The 14,705-nt window shown below is 38.7% G+C and overlaps 1 protein-coding gene across 1 annotated transcript in view; it reads left to right on the top strand.

Moving 5' to 3' along the window:
- LOC143929828 (alpha-2-macroglobulin-like) overlaps positions 1-14,705 on the top strand; it is a 217,504-nt gene that overhangs the window by 145,474 nt on the left and 57,325 nt on the right. Inside the window, exons 21-23 of the mRNA XM_077453804.1 lie at positions 2,683-2,916; positions 10,968-11,091; positions 13,845-14,070. Of these exons, the coding sequence (XP_077309930.1) occupies positions 2,683-2,916; positions 10,968-11,091; positions 13,845-14,070 (584 nt within the window). The remainder of the gene's footprint in view (positions 1-2,682; positions 2,917-10,967; positions 11,092-13,844; positions 14,071-14,705) is intronic.

Here is a 14,705-nt window from a genome sequence, read left to right as displayed (position 1 = left end):
GCAGTACCTCTGTGTTTGTGCTCAGCACTATGACCAGAGGGGGTGGTACAAATACTACAGAAACCAAGGGAACAAAGGGGTTGCCCTTAGGCCCTAAGGACCCTCCCTCTGCAACACCACCCCTCCCCCCCTGAAGGATCTAGGGAGGCTGGTCAGAGTGAGCCATCGAGGTCGTCAAGGGCTGAAATTGCTTCCGACACTTCAGCCCCTGTCTATATAACTGAGCAGGTTTTCTCCTCAGCTATGAGTGGCTTGGAGGAAAGATTAGTGGGCTGCTTTTCCTTTCTGCAGTGAAAAGCTGTTTGGAGATGATTTGGACAAATATATCCAAAAAATATCAAGTGGGAAAAGTACCCTTTTGCCAGTTAAGAAAAAAGAGTAAACATCCCTCATTTAAACTGGCTCTTTCTCTAGTGCCAGGGGCATTAGCTTTCAGGCAGTTGTGACGGCCTCCACCATCAGGTTCAAGGTGTGAACATCAGGGACAATCCCAGGGACAAATCCCTGGGGGAGAAAACCCACAAGACAGAATGCTAAAGCCTCTTTATGAAGGGGCGCCCCCGCTCATTTGAGTGAGGAGAAGACTTCTGCAGTTCTCAAGGGTCTGGCAGGAAGAATTTAGAGACAGATGGGTGGTCTCCACAATAGCTCTAGGTTACAAACTAGAGTTTCAAGAATTCCCATCTCCTTGTTTCCTCAAGTCAAATGTCCCCAAAGATCCAGAGAAAAAGAAGTCTCTCTTTCTAGAGTTAGACTTACTTTTGTCACAAAAAGTGATCATAGTGGTCCCGACTCCCCATGGAAGAGCAGGGGTTGGGGTTTTTTTTTTAAAACCTTTTCATGTTGCCAAAACCCAATGGGGATGTCAGATCCATTCTAGATCTCAAAGATCTAAACCGGTTCCTGAAAATTCGCTCTTTTCCCATGGAATAAATCCGATCAGTAGTCTCCATCCTACAAGGAGGAGAACTTCTGGCATCAATCGACATCAAGGATGCATACTTTCATGTACCTATTTTCCCTGCTCCTCAGAAATATGTGCGTTTTGAAGTAGAACAACGTAATTTTCAGTTTGTAGCCTTACCTTTTGGTCTAGCTACTGCACCTCGGGTGTTAACAAAACTTCGGGCCCTTCCTCTAGCCAGATTAAGGACTCAAGGTATTATGATAATATCATACCTAGACCTTGCTCTTGATAGACCGGTCAGTAGCCTGCTTGGACCAAAGCATGGTCACCACAGTCAACTACCTGGAATACCTAGCTCGGGTCCTCAACCTAGAGAAATCTTCTTTAAAGCCAGTAAGAAGATTAGAGTACTTGAGTCTGGTTATAGATTCAGCCCAGAAGAGGGTGTTTTTACCCCAGGCAAAGATCAGCGCCATAAAGGAACTGGTTTATGTGGTCATGGCAAAGAAGGTTTCTTCCATTCGCCTTTGTATGGGGTTGTTGAGGAAGATGGTGGCTTCATTCAAAGCAGTTTCCTATGCTCAGTTTCATTCGAGACTGCTGCAAAACAGTATCCTATCGGCCTGGAACAAGAAGGTCCAAGCACTAGATTTTCCAATACGTTTGTCGCCAAATGTGCGCCAGATCCTCAGTTGGTGGAAGATATCCGAGAATCTGCATAAGGGGAATTCCTTCTTACCAGTTACCTGGAAGGTGGTAATAGCAGATGCCAACCTCTCAGGTTGGGGAACAGTCCTGGAAGAGGCGTCTGTCCAGGGGAAATGGTCCAGAACCAAAAGGACCTTGCCCATGAACATTCTAGAGATTCAGGCAGCGTACCTATCCCTAAGGACCTGGACATTCAGGTTGCGGAATTCTCCTGTCAGGGTTTGATCCGACAATGCCACAGCAGTGGCTTATATCAATCACCAAGGGGGCATCAGAAGTCAGGCAGCCCAGGGAGAGGTAAAGCATATCCTAACCTGGGCAGAAAATCATATGCCATGCATATCAGCAATCTTCATCCCCTCAACCCTTGGGACATGAATTTAGTTCTGTCGGCATTACAGAAACATTGAGCCGATATGACATATTCCTTTGATCCTTTTAACGAGGAAGCTTTTTTTTCTGGTAGCCATTTCTTCTGCTAGAAGGGTATCTTTTTTAGGCAGGGAAGGGGAGGAATCCGACAACAGGGAAACCCCCCAGGAGACAGGCTCCAAAACTTACAATACACAATCCCCCAAACAAAATCTTCAAAAAGGAGTAAACAAAGATCCGATCCTCAAGGGAGGAACCCAAACCAGAAGCCAGAGGAACTGGAGAGGTCGATAGCTACAACAAAACAAATTGGTGACATGAAGGATATCAACCTCTCCGATTTCAGCATGGAAAAGAGACACATGAAACTGTTACAACGTGGTATGTCTTTTTCTCCCATGAGCCACATGGATGAATTTACAATATTTAAAGATGTTACATTGTTTTTGAGAAAAATGTTTTCTTGCTCGTTATATACGGATAAATCCTCAATGCAAATAGAAACCAATGTGGAGGATAAGAGAGATAGGGAGATACTGGACATCCTCGCCTCCCTCTTAGAGGAAAGTGAGGGTGATGAGGATGCCCATGGTGTTTATCGGAGAGCGAAACTTAATATTAGATCAAACAGGATGCCACCACTTACTAAAAATAAATGGTTACGTTTTTTTTTTTTCTGGATATGGTCCAAACAGACTTTGAAAAAATAAATTGGGAGGGGAAACTGAAGGATAATCTTTCTCAGGAAGAACGTAAGGCATTGCATGAGCATTTGGAAGCTAGAGAAATAGTTATAAAAAGGAGCGATAAAGGAGGCAATCTAGTCCTCTTTAATGAAAAACAGTATGAGAATGAAGTATTTCGCCTCCTGGGCGATGCCCAGACCTATCAGAAACTCCCTGGGGATCCATTTCCCAATCTAGTGGCGAGTCTGAATTCTTCCCCTCCCAATTTATTTTTTCCAAGTCTGTTTGGACCATATCCAGGAAAAAAAGTAACCATTTATTTTTAGTAAGTGGTGGCATCCTGTTTGATCTAATATTAAGTTTCGCTCTCCTCTGATAAACGCCATGGGCATCCTCATCACCCTCACTTTCCTCTAAGAGGGAGGTGAGGATGTCCAGTATCTAAGAAAGAACTAGAATATCTTTTGGTTGATGAATATAATATTCCAATATTTTATATCATCCCGAAAGTACACAAGTCCCTCAGCAATCCTCCAGGACGTCTCATTGTGTCTGCAATAAAAAGCCCCCTTGAAAGGGTGGGCAAATACTTGGACAACCTTTTGAAAGATATGGTGCTGAAGCTACCATCATATGTTAAGGACACGGGGGACGTCCTGAGGTGAATTGCTGAAATTGATGTGCAAGATGGGCTTTTACTAGTGGGGATTGATGTGGAAACCCTCTATACATCGATCCCCCATGAATGAGGGATCAGAGCTGTTGAGGTATTTCTAGAGAAAAACTTTCCACTCTGTGGCCCTCAGAATGAGTTTTTAATTGAGCTGTTGACATTTGCATTCAATAACAATTTTTTTCAATTTTTGGCAACTTTTTTCAGCAGATAAAAGGGGCATCTATGGGTGCACCGTGGGCTCCGGCCTATGCATGCATCCACCTGGGACTTTGGGAAGAAGAAATGGTCTATGGGACGCCTATGTACCTGGGCCACGTACACACATGGTTCAGGTACATAGATGATGTCCTGATGATCTGGAGGGGAGATGAACATTCCCTTAGGGAGTTTATGGACTTCCTCAACATTAATGATCGTAATATCAGATTAACGTATGTATGGGACCCGGAAAGAATTTCATTTTTAGATCTTTCAATCAGCATGTCTGATCTCTCTTTGTCTACTCATACTTTTCGGAAATATACCTCTGTGAATACACTGTTTATGGCAGATAGCCATCATCCACAATGGCTAAAAAACGGTATTCCAGTGGGACAGTTTCTTCAGATTAAACGAAACTGTTCAAATGCAGAGGACTACAAACGAGAAAGTGACAAACTTTACAAACGATTCCGGGAAAGGGGGTGTTCACATAAACAAATTAGAAGAGCAAAACGGAAAGCAACAGAGAGAAATTGATCCTCTCTATTAGAACAGAATACCCCTGATATCCCCTCTACAGATATTGACGGATCCCCCGTTAGGATAATCACTCAATTCGGTGCAGAATGGGAAACAGTACGCTCAATCCTTCAGAAACATTGGGATATTCTCACAAGTACATCAGGTATTGCCAAAATTGTGGGTCCGAAACCAACAATAGTGGCTAGACTGGCAAGAAATCTATGCGATCGGTTGATTGCCTCAGAATACGTCAGGGGTACAGATGAGTCATGGTTATCCCAGTTTCCACAAAGTAAGGGGATGTTCCCATGCGGACATTGCCAGGTTTGTCCCTATGTACATCGCACTTCAGGTTTCAGTGATGCACAAAACAAAAAAAGCTTTGAAATTCGAAGTTTGATTAACTGTGCCACAACGAAAATAATGTACATGTTGACCTGTCCGTGCAATAAATTATACATAGGGAAAACCAAAAGGCAATTCAGAATCCACATTGGGGAACATATGAGGGAAATCCTTGAAAGAAAATCCAGATAAACCGGTTTCCCGACCTTTTGAGCAATTTCACCAGGGAAGATTAAAGGGCATGCAAGTTAAAGGAATTTATGCCCTTAATCTATCTACTAGGAGAGGAGATTATGATCAGATATTACAACAGAAAGAAAATAAACGGATATTCCGTTTATGTACACTTACCCCATGGGGGTTAAACATGGAATTGAGTTTACAACCATTTCTCTCTGTATAATTTCAGGACATTGGTATGTGACAGAATCTTTATGGTGAATATTGATATTCCGTTTGACTAGTTGTCTTTACATCTATGATAACTTCAGCCGTTGTTGGCTTATGTACGATAAATACGGTAATGGGTAGATTTCCATCAAAATAATATTTGCGTGTTCGGCTAACAGTGGTTTTCCATGGTGGAATTTAGACAATTTTCTTTTTATAATATTCTATTATAACTAGTTGGCCAATATGCTTATAACGTATAGCTTTATATATATATATATATATATATATATATGGATTGAATGAAACAATCGTTCAATAACCATACATTCTGAAGTGCTACAGTATAATCCATTGTCATTGTCCTGTTCGTTGGTCTGTCTGACACGTGTCACTCTTTCCTACCTGTCCTTTTCGTAAATTCCCTTTTTACGCTTTCCCTGTTGGAGATATTTTATAGGGTAGCTGTGTACTTGATCTGCCCATATGTGATTTATCAATACTGTCTGGCATGTACAAGCTTTGGCATGTGTCCCCCAGCACAATCCCATAAGTAATTGGGGAAAATAATAACAATAGTTAATGCAACATGGAATTATGACTACTGCATTTGGATATGATGAAGAGGTTCTTTGATAAAATACTAATATGGACTTGGTTTTGCTGTAGTTTAAGGTATACTTCCTTTTTTGCACTGGCGGGGAGTACTCCTTTAGATTTTAACACTTGAGATTTGCTGCGGGAGGTGGACCGAATATAAGGGAGTACCTGCGCATGCTCATTATGTCCAGATGAAGCTACACACCATTGTTTGTGAAACGCGCTGACGTCATTTCCGCCCGGACGTCACGCTGCGAAGCAGCGGAGGGGATCCCCCATGAGGCTGTGAGCCGACCGGAATAGGACACAGGACTAAATACGAGCGGAGCAGGAGTCTATTTATGCCGAAATATGTATGTCAGCGCATGCAGGATTGCTGCGCTAGGTGAGGTACTTCTGCGTGGTCATCTGTGACCCGAATGTCCTATTCAAGATTGAGAAGAGTTAGTGATCCACGCAAGTACCCATATCTCAATACAGTTAACTTGTTCATGTCAACGTTGTGACTATTGTGGATGTTATGGATAGGCATGCATCAACGGTTAAAAATTGATACGAGACTGTACACTTCCGTTGAAAAAGCAAAAGTCATCTTCATTGGGAACTTTGATATGATTACTTAGCGTTTTTTTGACTCTTACTATCAGTGTCCCAATATCCTTATGGGTCCTATATGCAATCGGTTGCCATACATTGACTGATATATAATAGGAATTACACACGGTTATTAGTGTGGATATACAACTATGCCAATTGCATTAAGGGAGTTTTGGTCGATATTTGGTAGTATATTGTCATGATGAATATTTTCCTGGCCAGCTTCTGTCTAATTTTTCTCTCTGTCGGCTTGAGCTACCGGGAGGGATCCGATTCTGGCCCCATATTGCTAGGCTTATGCTAATTATTCAGTTCTCTAGCTTTATTTTGAAACACAATTTTTTTAATTTTCTATGTAGGTTTGAGACCAGTGTTGGATCCCACTGGCGTCCGGACGTTGTATATGTTATATGTTTTTTGTTAACACGGGTTTGTCTGTGTGTTTATGTCCCCCCTAGGCCAGTGCTTGCCAGGATCGGAGACAACTTCCGAATCCTGGATTTCAACTTTATAAAGGTATTCTTCAAGGTTGCCCTTCCACATATTATGTCTTACGTGTTTTAGTGATATATTTATGAATTTCCATAATCAATGTTAGATAGTAAAAATGTTCTTATAAAATAAACTTTTGGAAATGGTTATGTATTAGTGGTTATTGTTCCTCAGTGATCCTCACTTTTTTCTGGGGTCACCCATCTGTGGGGACCCACACAATCTTTTTATTGATACTGTGTTGGAGGTTAGAGGACAATCCCACTCATTATTCACTACACGTCATTACTGACTAGTTATTCTTCTTTTTGTGGTAGAAGGGTATCAGAGTTAGCGGCTCTTTCTTGTAAAGAGCCATATTTAATCATTCACAAGGATAGAGTAGTATTGCGTCCTCATCCTAGCTTTCTGCCAAAGGTTTTCCCCTAAACCACGATATTGTTTTTTCCCTTCATTTTTTCAAGAACCCTGTTCTGAGAAAGGAAAGTCACCACATTCTTTGGATGTAGTGAGAGCAGTCAAAATCTATTTAAAGGCGACTGCTCAGATTCGGAAAACAGATGTTTTGTTTGTGTTGCCTGAAGGTCCTAGGAAAGGACAGGCAATGTCAAAATCCACTATTGTCAAATGGATTTGGCAAGTAATTATTCAAGTTTATGGTTTGAAGAGGAAAGTTTCACCTTTTTGAATAGAAATATTGTATAAATTGACAACTTTGTGTTAAAAAAAATGCTTTTTAACCACTTCCCGCCCGCCAGCAGTCATATGACGTTCTTGTGCGGTAATATCTGAATGATCAAAGATTAGTCCAACTCAGGAAAAGAAAGAGAAAATAAAGACAGCTACTATGGCTGTAGTGGACGCATATAAAGTAATTGTCGTAAATTTTAACTTTTTATTAATAATTAATACAACAAGACCATATTGATATAAAATCACATTGTGATTTCTTAGTCCATTTCTGGTTGGCTATTCACTCTTTTTTTCCAGGTCCTCCTTCCAGAGATACTCAGTCCCTCTAGGTTAGAAGTCACAAGGGGTTACGTTGGCCGGTGATGCACACAATTGCTTGGGGTGGTTTTCTACCAAGGTCCTTGGTTCGGCGTATCACCAAAGCTGACCAATATGCTCCGCATTGGAGAAAAAAATCGTAGCACCTTCTGTCCGTGATTAATGTTAGTTTTATGTTTAGTGTGTTATGTTTAACTATATCGTTACGCTCAGTTGTAGAACGCACTAAGGGTGCTCGTGTTGGACTTGTTTAGTGTGTCACTAGTTTGAGCTCAGCAGGGTTGAATGTTATTCAGCCATAGGGCAATGCAATTTTATATCAATATGGTCTTGTTGTATTAATAATTAATAAAAAGTTAAAATTAATGACACTTACTCTGTGTGTCCACTACAGCCATGGTAGCTGTCTTGCTTTTCTCTTTCTTTTTCTGAGTTGGGCTAATCTTTGACCATACTTAGAGGAGAGGAGAAATACTTTTTTTTTGTGGGTATGCTATTTTTGGCTATGGCTGTGACCTCCATATATTAGGGGAGAGACATAATAGAGTATAACAAACAAGACCAGTATTAAGCACTGGAGTGATGGTATGATTTCCAAGAGAAAATCCCTTTTTTCCCCCCTTTCTTTAGTGAGATATCTGACTGATGCCTGTAGCTACCAGCATCATTCAGATATCAGCTTTTTCAGCCGGTGATTCCCTACACCATAAGAATGATCACAGCGGCTGTCCCACTGCTTGAACGCCCCCCCTCCCGCCGCCCTCCGGTGCTTCTACCGACTCGCCAATACAATCAAAGTCAGAATCTTTTTTTTTGTTTTTTTTATTTCAGGCTTCCCAGTCTAGAGGTGAGATGTGGGGTCTTATTGACTTTATATCTCACTGTAAAGAGGACCTGTCATGCCATATTCCTATTACAAGAGATGTTTACATTCCTTGTATTAGGAATAAAAGTGATCTAAAAATTATTTTTGGGGAAAAAAGTGTCAAACTAAAATAAATAAATTAAAATGAACAATAAAAAAAAAAAAATTAAAGCGACTCTGTCCCCATGTGCTCGCATGCTTATACCTAAGTCCAGCCCACATATGAAAACGGTGTTCAAACCACACATGTGAGGTATCGCTGCGAACGTTAGAGTGAGAGCAATAATTTTGTCCCTAGACCTCCTCTATAACTTAAAACATTTTACTAGTAAAATTGTTTAAAAGTGTTGCCTATGGGGATTTTTAAGTAGCGATGTTTGGCGCCATTCCACGAGCATGTACAATTTTGAAGGGTGACATGTTGGATATCTATTTACTCTGTGTAACTTCATCTTTCACATTATGCAAAAACATTGGGCTAACTTTACTGTTTTGTTTTTTTTAAGCACAAAACAGTTATTTTTCCCCAAAAAAGCGTTTGAAAAATTGCTACGCAAATACTGTGCAAGATAAAAGGTTGCAGCAACCACCATTGTATTCTCTAGGGTCTTTGTTAAAAAAATATATATAATGTTTTGGGGTTTTATTTAATTTTCTAGCAAATAAATGATGATTTTTACATGTAGGAGAGAAATGTCAGAATTGGCCTGATGGCGCTCCCTGCATGTTGGGCCTCTGTATGTGGCCACGCTGTGTAAAAGTCTCACACATGTGGTATCGTCATACTCGGGAGCAATAGAAGAATGTGTTTTGGGGTGTACTTTGTGGTATGCATATGCCGTGTGTGAGAAATAACCTGATAATATGAAAAAAATTGTGAAAAAGGAAAAAAAAAATCTTGATATTGCAAAGAATTGTGGGAAAAAATGACAATTTCAAAAAACTCATCATGCCTCTTACTAAATACCTTGGAATGTCCTCTTTCCAAAAAGGGGTCATTTGGGGGGTATTTGTAATTTTCTGGCATGTTAGGGTCTCAAGAAATGAGATAGGCCGTCAGTACTTCAGGCCTGATCAATTTTCAAATATTGGCCCCATAGCTTGTGGACGCTATAACTTTTACACAGACCAAATAATATCCACCAATTTGTACTTATTTTTACCAAAGACATGTAGTAGTAGAAATTTTGGCCAAAATTTATGAAGAAAATTACTAATCTGCTAAATTTTATAACAGAAACGAAGAAAAATTATTTTTTTTACAGAATTTACTGTCTTTTTTTCATTTATAGCACAAAAAATAAAAAACCCAGCAGTGATTAAATACCACCAAAAGAAAGCTCTATTTGTGTGAAAAAAAGAAAAAAAATGTCATATAGGTACAGTGTTGCATGACTGAGTAATTGTCATTCAAAATGTGAGAGCACTGAAAGCTGAAAATTGGTCTGGTTATTAAGGGGGTTTAAGTGCCCAGTGGTCAAGTGGTTAAGGGACCAGAATATCTATTTTTTTTGGGGGGTTAACAAACAATTTAAGTGGTGTGCGGCCAACTCTTTCTATTTTACTAGACATGTGAAATTAGTTTTGTTCCAAATTAGTTTTTTAACACATTTCGACAAATTTGTTAATTCGGAAAAATCCAAATTAACAAAAAAAAGTTTCACAAATTTTCCAAATATTCATAAATTCAAAAATTTGTAAATTCATAAATTAGAAAATTCATAAATTCGTAAATTTCTAATTTTGTAAATTCAGAAATTCGAAAATTTGAAAACCCAAAAATTTGAAAATCTGAAATAATAACTAACTAATAAATTATAGGTTTTGGGATTTCCTTTTAAATTTGGCTGTTAGTGAACGTAAGGAATACGAATTTATAAGTTTATGAAATATCCGAAATAACGAATGCTGCATCTAAACGAATGGAACGTAATGTATTAATAATAGTAAATAATAATAATAAAAGCTTTTAATTATTATTATTTATTATCAATTCGTTCATTATTTCAGATAATTCGTAACTTTGGATAAATTGTATTTATCACGTTCACTAACAGCCAAATTTGAAAGGAAATTCCAACACCTATAATTTAATATTTAGTTATTATTAGTTAGTTACTATTTAGCATTTTCTTATTCTTGAATTCACGAATTTTCAAATTTACGATTTTACGGATTTTTTAATTTTCGAACTTACAAATTTACAAATTGCGAACATAACGAATGAACTGAAAAGCAAAAGAAAAAAAAAATGAATCAACGAAAATGAACATATTTTTCAGCAGTGCACATGTCTACCAAGTACGGAGATCTCAGTATAAGGATTGCGGTCCCAACTGGAGCGGCATTACCTTTTCTTTGGACGGTGTTGATGCCTTGATGGCACAGGTCTGTTCTGGTGACAAAAGGGGGACCTACTCAATATTAGGGGAGTGATCGTAATCTGATCGGTGTAGATAAGACCAGAAAAAGGGACAACTGGGAAGGAAAAGACAAAGGGATTATGTTTACTAAAAGAGAGACTTTCTTTCCAAATGCTGGGCAGTTGAGAGCTATGTGTTTGGTTGTGTAAGCATGTGTGTATTTCCTTTTTAGCTAGTAGTTCGGTAGATGAACCAACAACCACCTTGACGGAAGGTAGAGGAGCAAAAAAAGAAGAGGAGGAAAGAGTACAAAGTTATTTTCCTGAAACCTTCCTTTTTGGAGTTCTAGCAGTAGGGTAAGTAAAACTCAGAATTTTAGTATAAATAACACTCAAGAGGTGTAGTACCCAGCAAAAAGGCAATGAAATAAAAAAACAGCACAAGGCTGTATCAGCAAAGGAACATCTACAAGTAAAGACACCAACACACAACTTCCAGACTGACTCATTTTCATCCATTTATTAACAAAAAATGCACATTAGAGATGAGAACAATTCCATATATAACTGGTTTTATTTTGTTGCATTTTTTCTATCCACTAGGCTACTCTCGAGAGTAGAAATGTGCAATTCGTTTTTTATCAAATATTCAAAAATTTGCAAACGTCCGAAGGAATAAAAACCCATTTAACGTTTTTTTTTTCCGAATATTCGTAAAATTTGAAAATTCCTAAAATTTCTAAAATGTATAAGATTCGTAAAATTAGAAAATTCGAAAATCGGAAATAATAACTAACAATTATGAGTACAAATGCTCTAAAGGTATTGGAATTTCCTTTCAAATTTGGCTGTTAGTGAACGTAATGAATACAAATTTATCCAAAGTTATGAATTATCTGAAATAACGAATTCTGTATCTAAACAAATGGAATGTAACAAAGAAAAAAACATTTTATTATTATGATTTATTATTAATTTGTTCTGTTCTATTTGTTTAGATTCGGCATTCGTTATTTCAGATAAATTTGTATTCGTTACGTTCACTAACAGCCAAATTTGAAAGGAAATTCCAATACCAATAATTTAATAGTTAGTTATTATTAGTTATTATTTAGAATTTTTGGATTTTTGCTCTTTGGTATATTCGGATTTTCTTTCTTATTTTCGGATTTTCAAATTTTCAAATTTACACAGTTTCAAATTTACGAATTGCAATCATAATGAAGGACCCAAAAAATGAAAACAATGACAAGAAAACTAACACATTTTTTGACAGTGCACATGTCTACTAGAGAGCTCACTGGTGTCTAGTTATTTTCTACCTATGTTTAAAACACATCTGGCTTTTATGCCCTGTTATGTGCCTCATTTCCTTCCTTTGATCAGGTATTCATACTCCAAACAAGAAGTAATCCATTTACAATAAACACACTGCCTGGTGTAAATTTACATGCAGGTATGTAGGTGGGGTGCAGCATGGTGTTGTGGCAATAATTCACACAGGTGCAATAATAAACTTACACTGATGCAATACAGCAACAGTTCCCAACAATCCCAGTAATAAAACTGCCCAATCAGGTGCACTCACAGTTACATCAACATGGAGAGCGTGAGTTCCAGGCAGAATTACAGTAGAGAGAGGAAGAATGCAGCCTAGCCATTTTGTGCCAAATTGGGAAGATGTTCAGAAGAAATGCAATCCCACACTTATCCTTCTTGTCAGGAACCTTTCCCTACTGCTAGTACTGTCCCTAAAAGACAGGGTGCCTTTCCCTGCATTACCCACCCCTATAAAGGACACCAAACCCCAAGGCCTTAAATAGGCTCTACCTGACCCAAGATGGCTGCCAAAGTCACATGGGGCAACAGCATCCCCCAGTAACCCAGGACAGTGGTTCTCAACCTCAGGTTTTTCAGGTTTTCTTTTACTTTGTGCAGCTGCTTTAAATCAATATTAGTGACAGGGTATTGATAAGAGCTATTTTATCTAAGGGAAGTTCCCAAAACATGGCCCGTTGAGGGTACTTGAGGACAGAGGTTGAGAACCACTGACCCAGGAAACCATGGAGGAACCAGATTCCTCCTGACTTCCTCTCCAGCTGCAGAGCCACTATGGTTGAGCGCCACCTGCAGTGGAGAAAATAAACTACACCTGCTTACACGTGGAACCCCTTGTACCTCAACAACCGCCAAATAGATTCAAACCAAATGAACAAAAATTACAGTAGAAAAATAAAAGGAAGAATCTGGCTACACAAATAGTTTTTTTTTTCATATGCTTTCATAAATAAGGGCTATTTTGATGCAATCCCCTACCCAAGCAATACAACAACAAGACTTTATATCACAGGAGAAGATTCAGATGTTTGCAATAACTCATGACCAGCAATCAAAATGTAAATTTTATCAGATAATTGTGGTCAGGCTAATGAAGTTTAATTCATGACTGGCCACTATGGACTAGAACACAACTGTGTAGGATGAAACATGAGTATGAACTATGAGTGAATATTTCTGAAGAGGATTTCACAATAAAACATAATGGGCGATAGAATGGTTAGGGCTTGGATTTCCATTGAAGACATCCTCATACCAAGCACTTATAAAAAGTCTAAGGGAATTCTATCTTGTTAGATTTCAAATAGTCCATGTAAGTTTGTAGGCTTAACTAAAAAACAATAATGCTCTCATGCTCAAGAAAGTAAATCTAGTAGCTGGTGACACTGTATGCTGGTGCTGGTTGAAATGCAAGGCTCATCAGGCTCAACTAAAACTACAAGAAAATGGCGCCCAGCAGACTGTAAAGCTAAAATAGTAAAAGATGATGAGAATTGGTTTTAGCTTGGTTCTCCACCAACAGAACACCCCCCCAATGCATTTTGCTTAGGTGGGGCTTATACATAGAGGCCTCAATGTTTAAGCCCCATATGGGTGAAATGCTTGGGGTTCTTTTATGTGTGGAGCAAATTCTCATCATCCTGTGTGTGGCTGAGTGCCTTTCGCTTGCAGTCCATGTACGTTTGTATTTTTGACTTATCTGTTTACTTCAAGCTGATAACACAAACACATGATCATATATGATTCTATATGATCATCTCTATGCTTTTTAGGACGAGTGGCAGTGCTGAACTCCATATGAAGGCTCCAGACACTATCACAGACTGGAATGGGGGAGCCATATGTTTGGGTCCCACTGGATTTGGCCGGTCTTCTCCTACCTCACTTCGAGTCTTCCAACCATTCTCTGTGGATCTCACCCTCCCATCCTCTGTAGTGCGGGGAGAAATATTAGTCGTAAAAGCTTCTATATTTAGCTTCATGCAGGACTTTATAAAGGTAAATAAAAATGAGAAAATTAATGTCACTTTGTGAAAAATATACGTTCCCCTTATTTGTTGTCTACCGGTAATAATGGGTGAAAGAGGTTTTTATTTTTTTATTTTTTTATTTAACTGTCTGATCCATTTTAACTCTTGATGACTACATTTTTTTTTTCCCAATTTTACATTTCATACTTTGATCCCACTATAACCAAACCTGTAGATTTTTCCTGCATGTAAGTGGGTTGACAGTCCAAGTGACTCTTTTGTTTCTATTACATAGTTACATAGTAGGTGAGGTTGAAAAAAGACACAAGTCCATCAAGTCCAACCTTTGTGTATGCTTTTATGTCAGTGTTACATTGTATATCCCTGTATGTTGTGGTCATTCAGGTGCCTATCTAATAGTTTATTTTAAATTATCGATGCCCCCCGCTGAGACCACTGTCTGTGGAAGGGAATTCCTAATCCTTAAGGTTCTTACCGTAGAGGACCCTCTACGCAGTTTAAACCGCTTCTCTTCTAACTTTAGTGAATGGCCACTTGTCTTATTAAATTCCCTTTTGCATAAAAGTTTTCTCCCTATTGTGGGGTCACCAGTACGGTATTTTTACATTGAAATCATATCCCCTCTCAAGCGTCTTTTCTCCA

This window comes from Lithobates pipiens, unplaced genomic scaffold (genome assembly GCF_037356315.1).
Source record: "Lithobates pipiens isolate NorthernLeopardFrog02 unplaced genomic scaffold, aLitPip1_a1.2 Scaffold_25, whole genome shotgun sequence".
NCBI lineage: Eukaryota > Metazoa > Chordata > Amphibia > Anura > Ranidae > Lithobates > Lithobates pipiens.
Note: the sequence above shows the minus strand (reverse complement) of the source record. Positions and strands in the feature narration are given on the sequence as shown.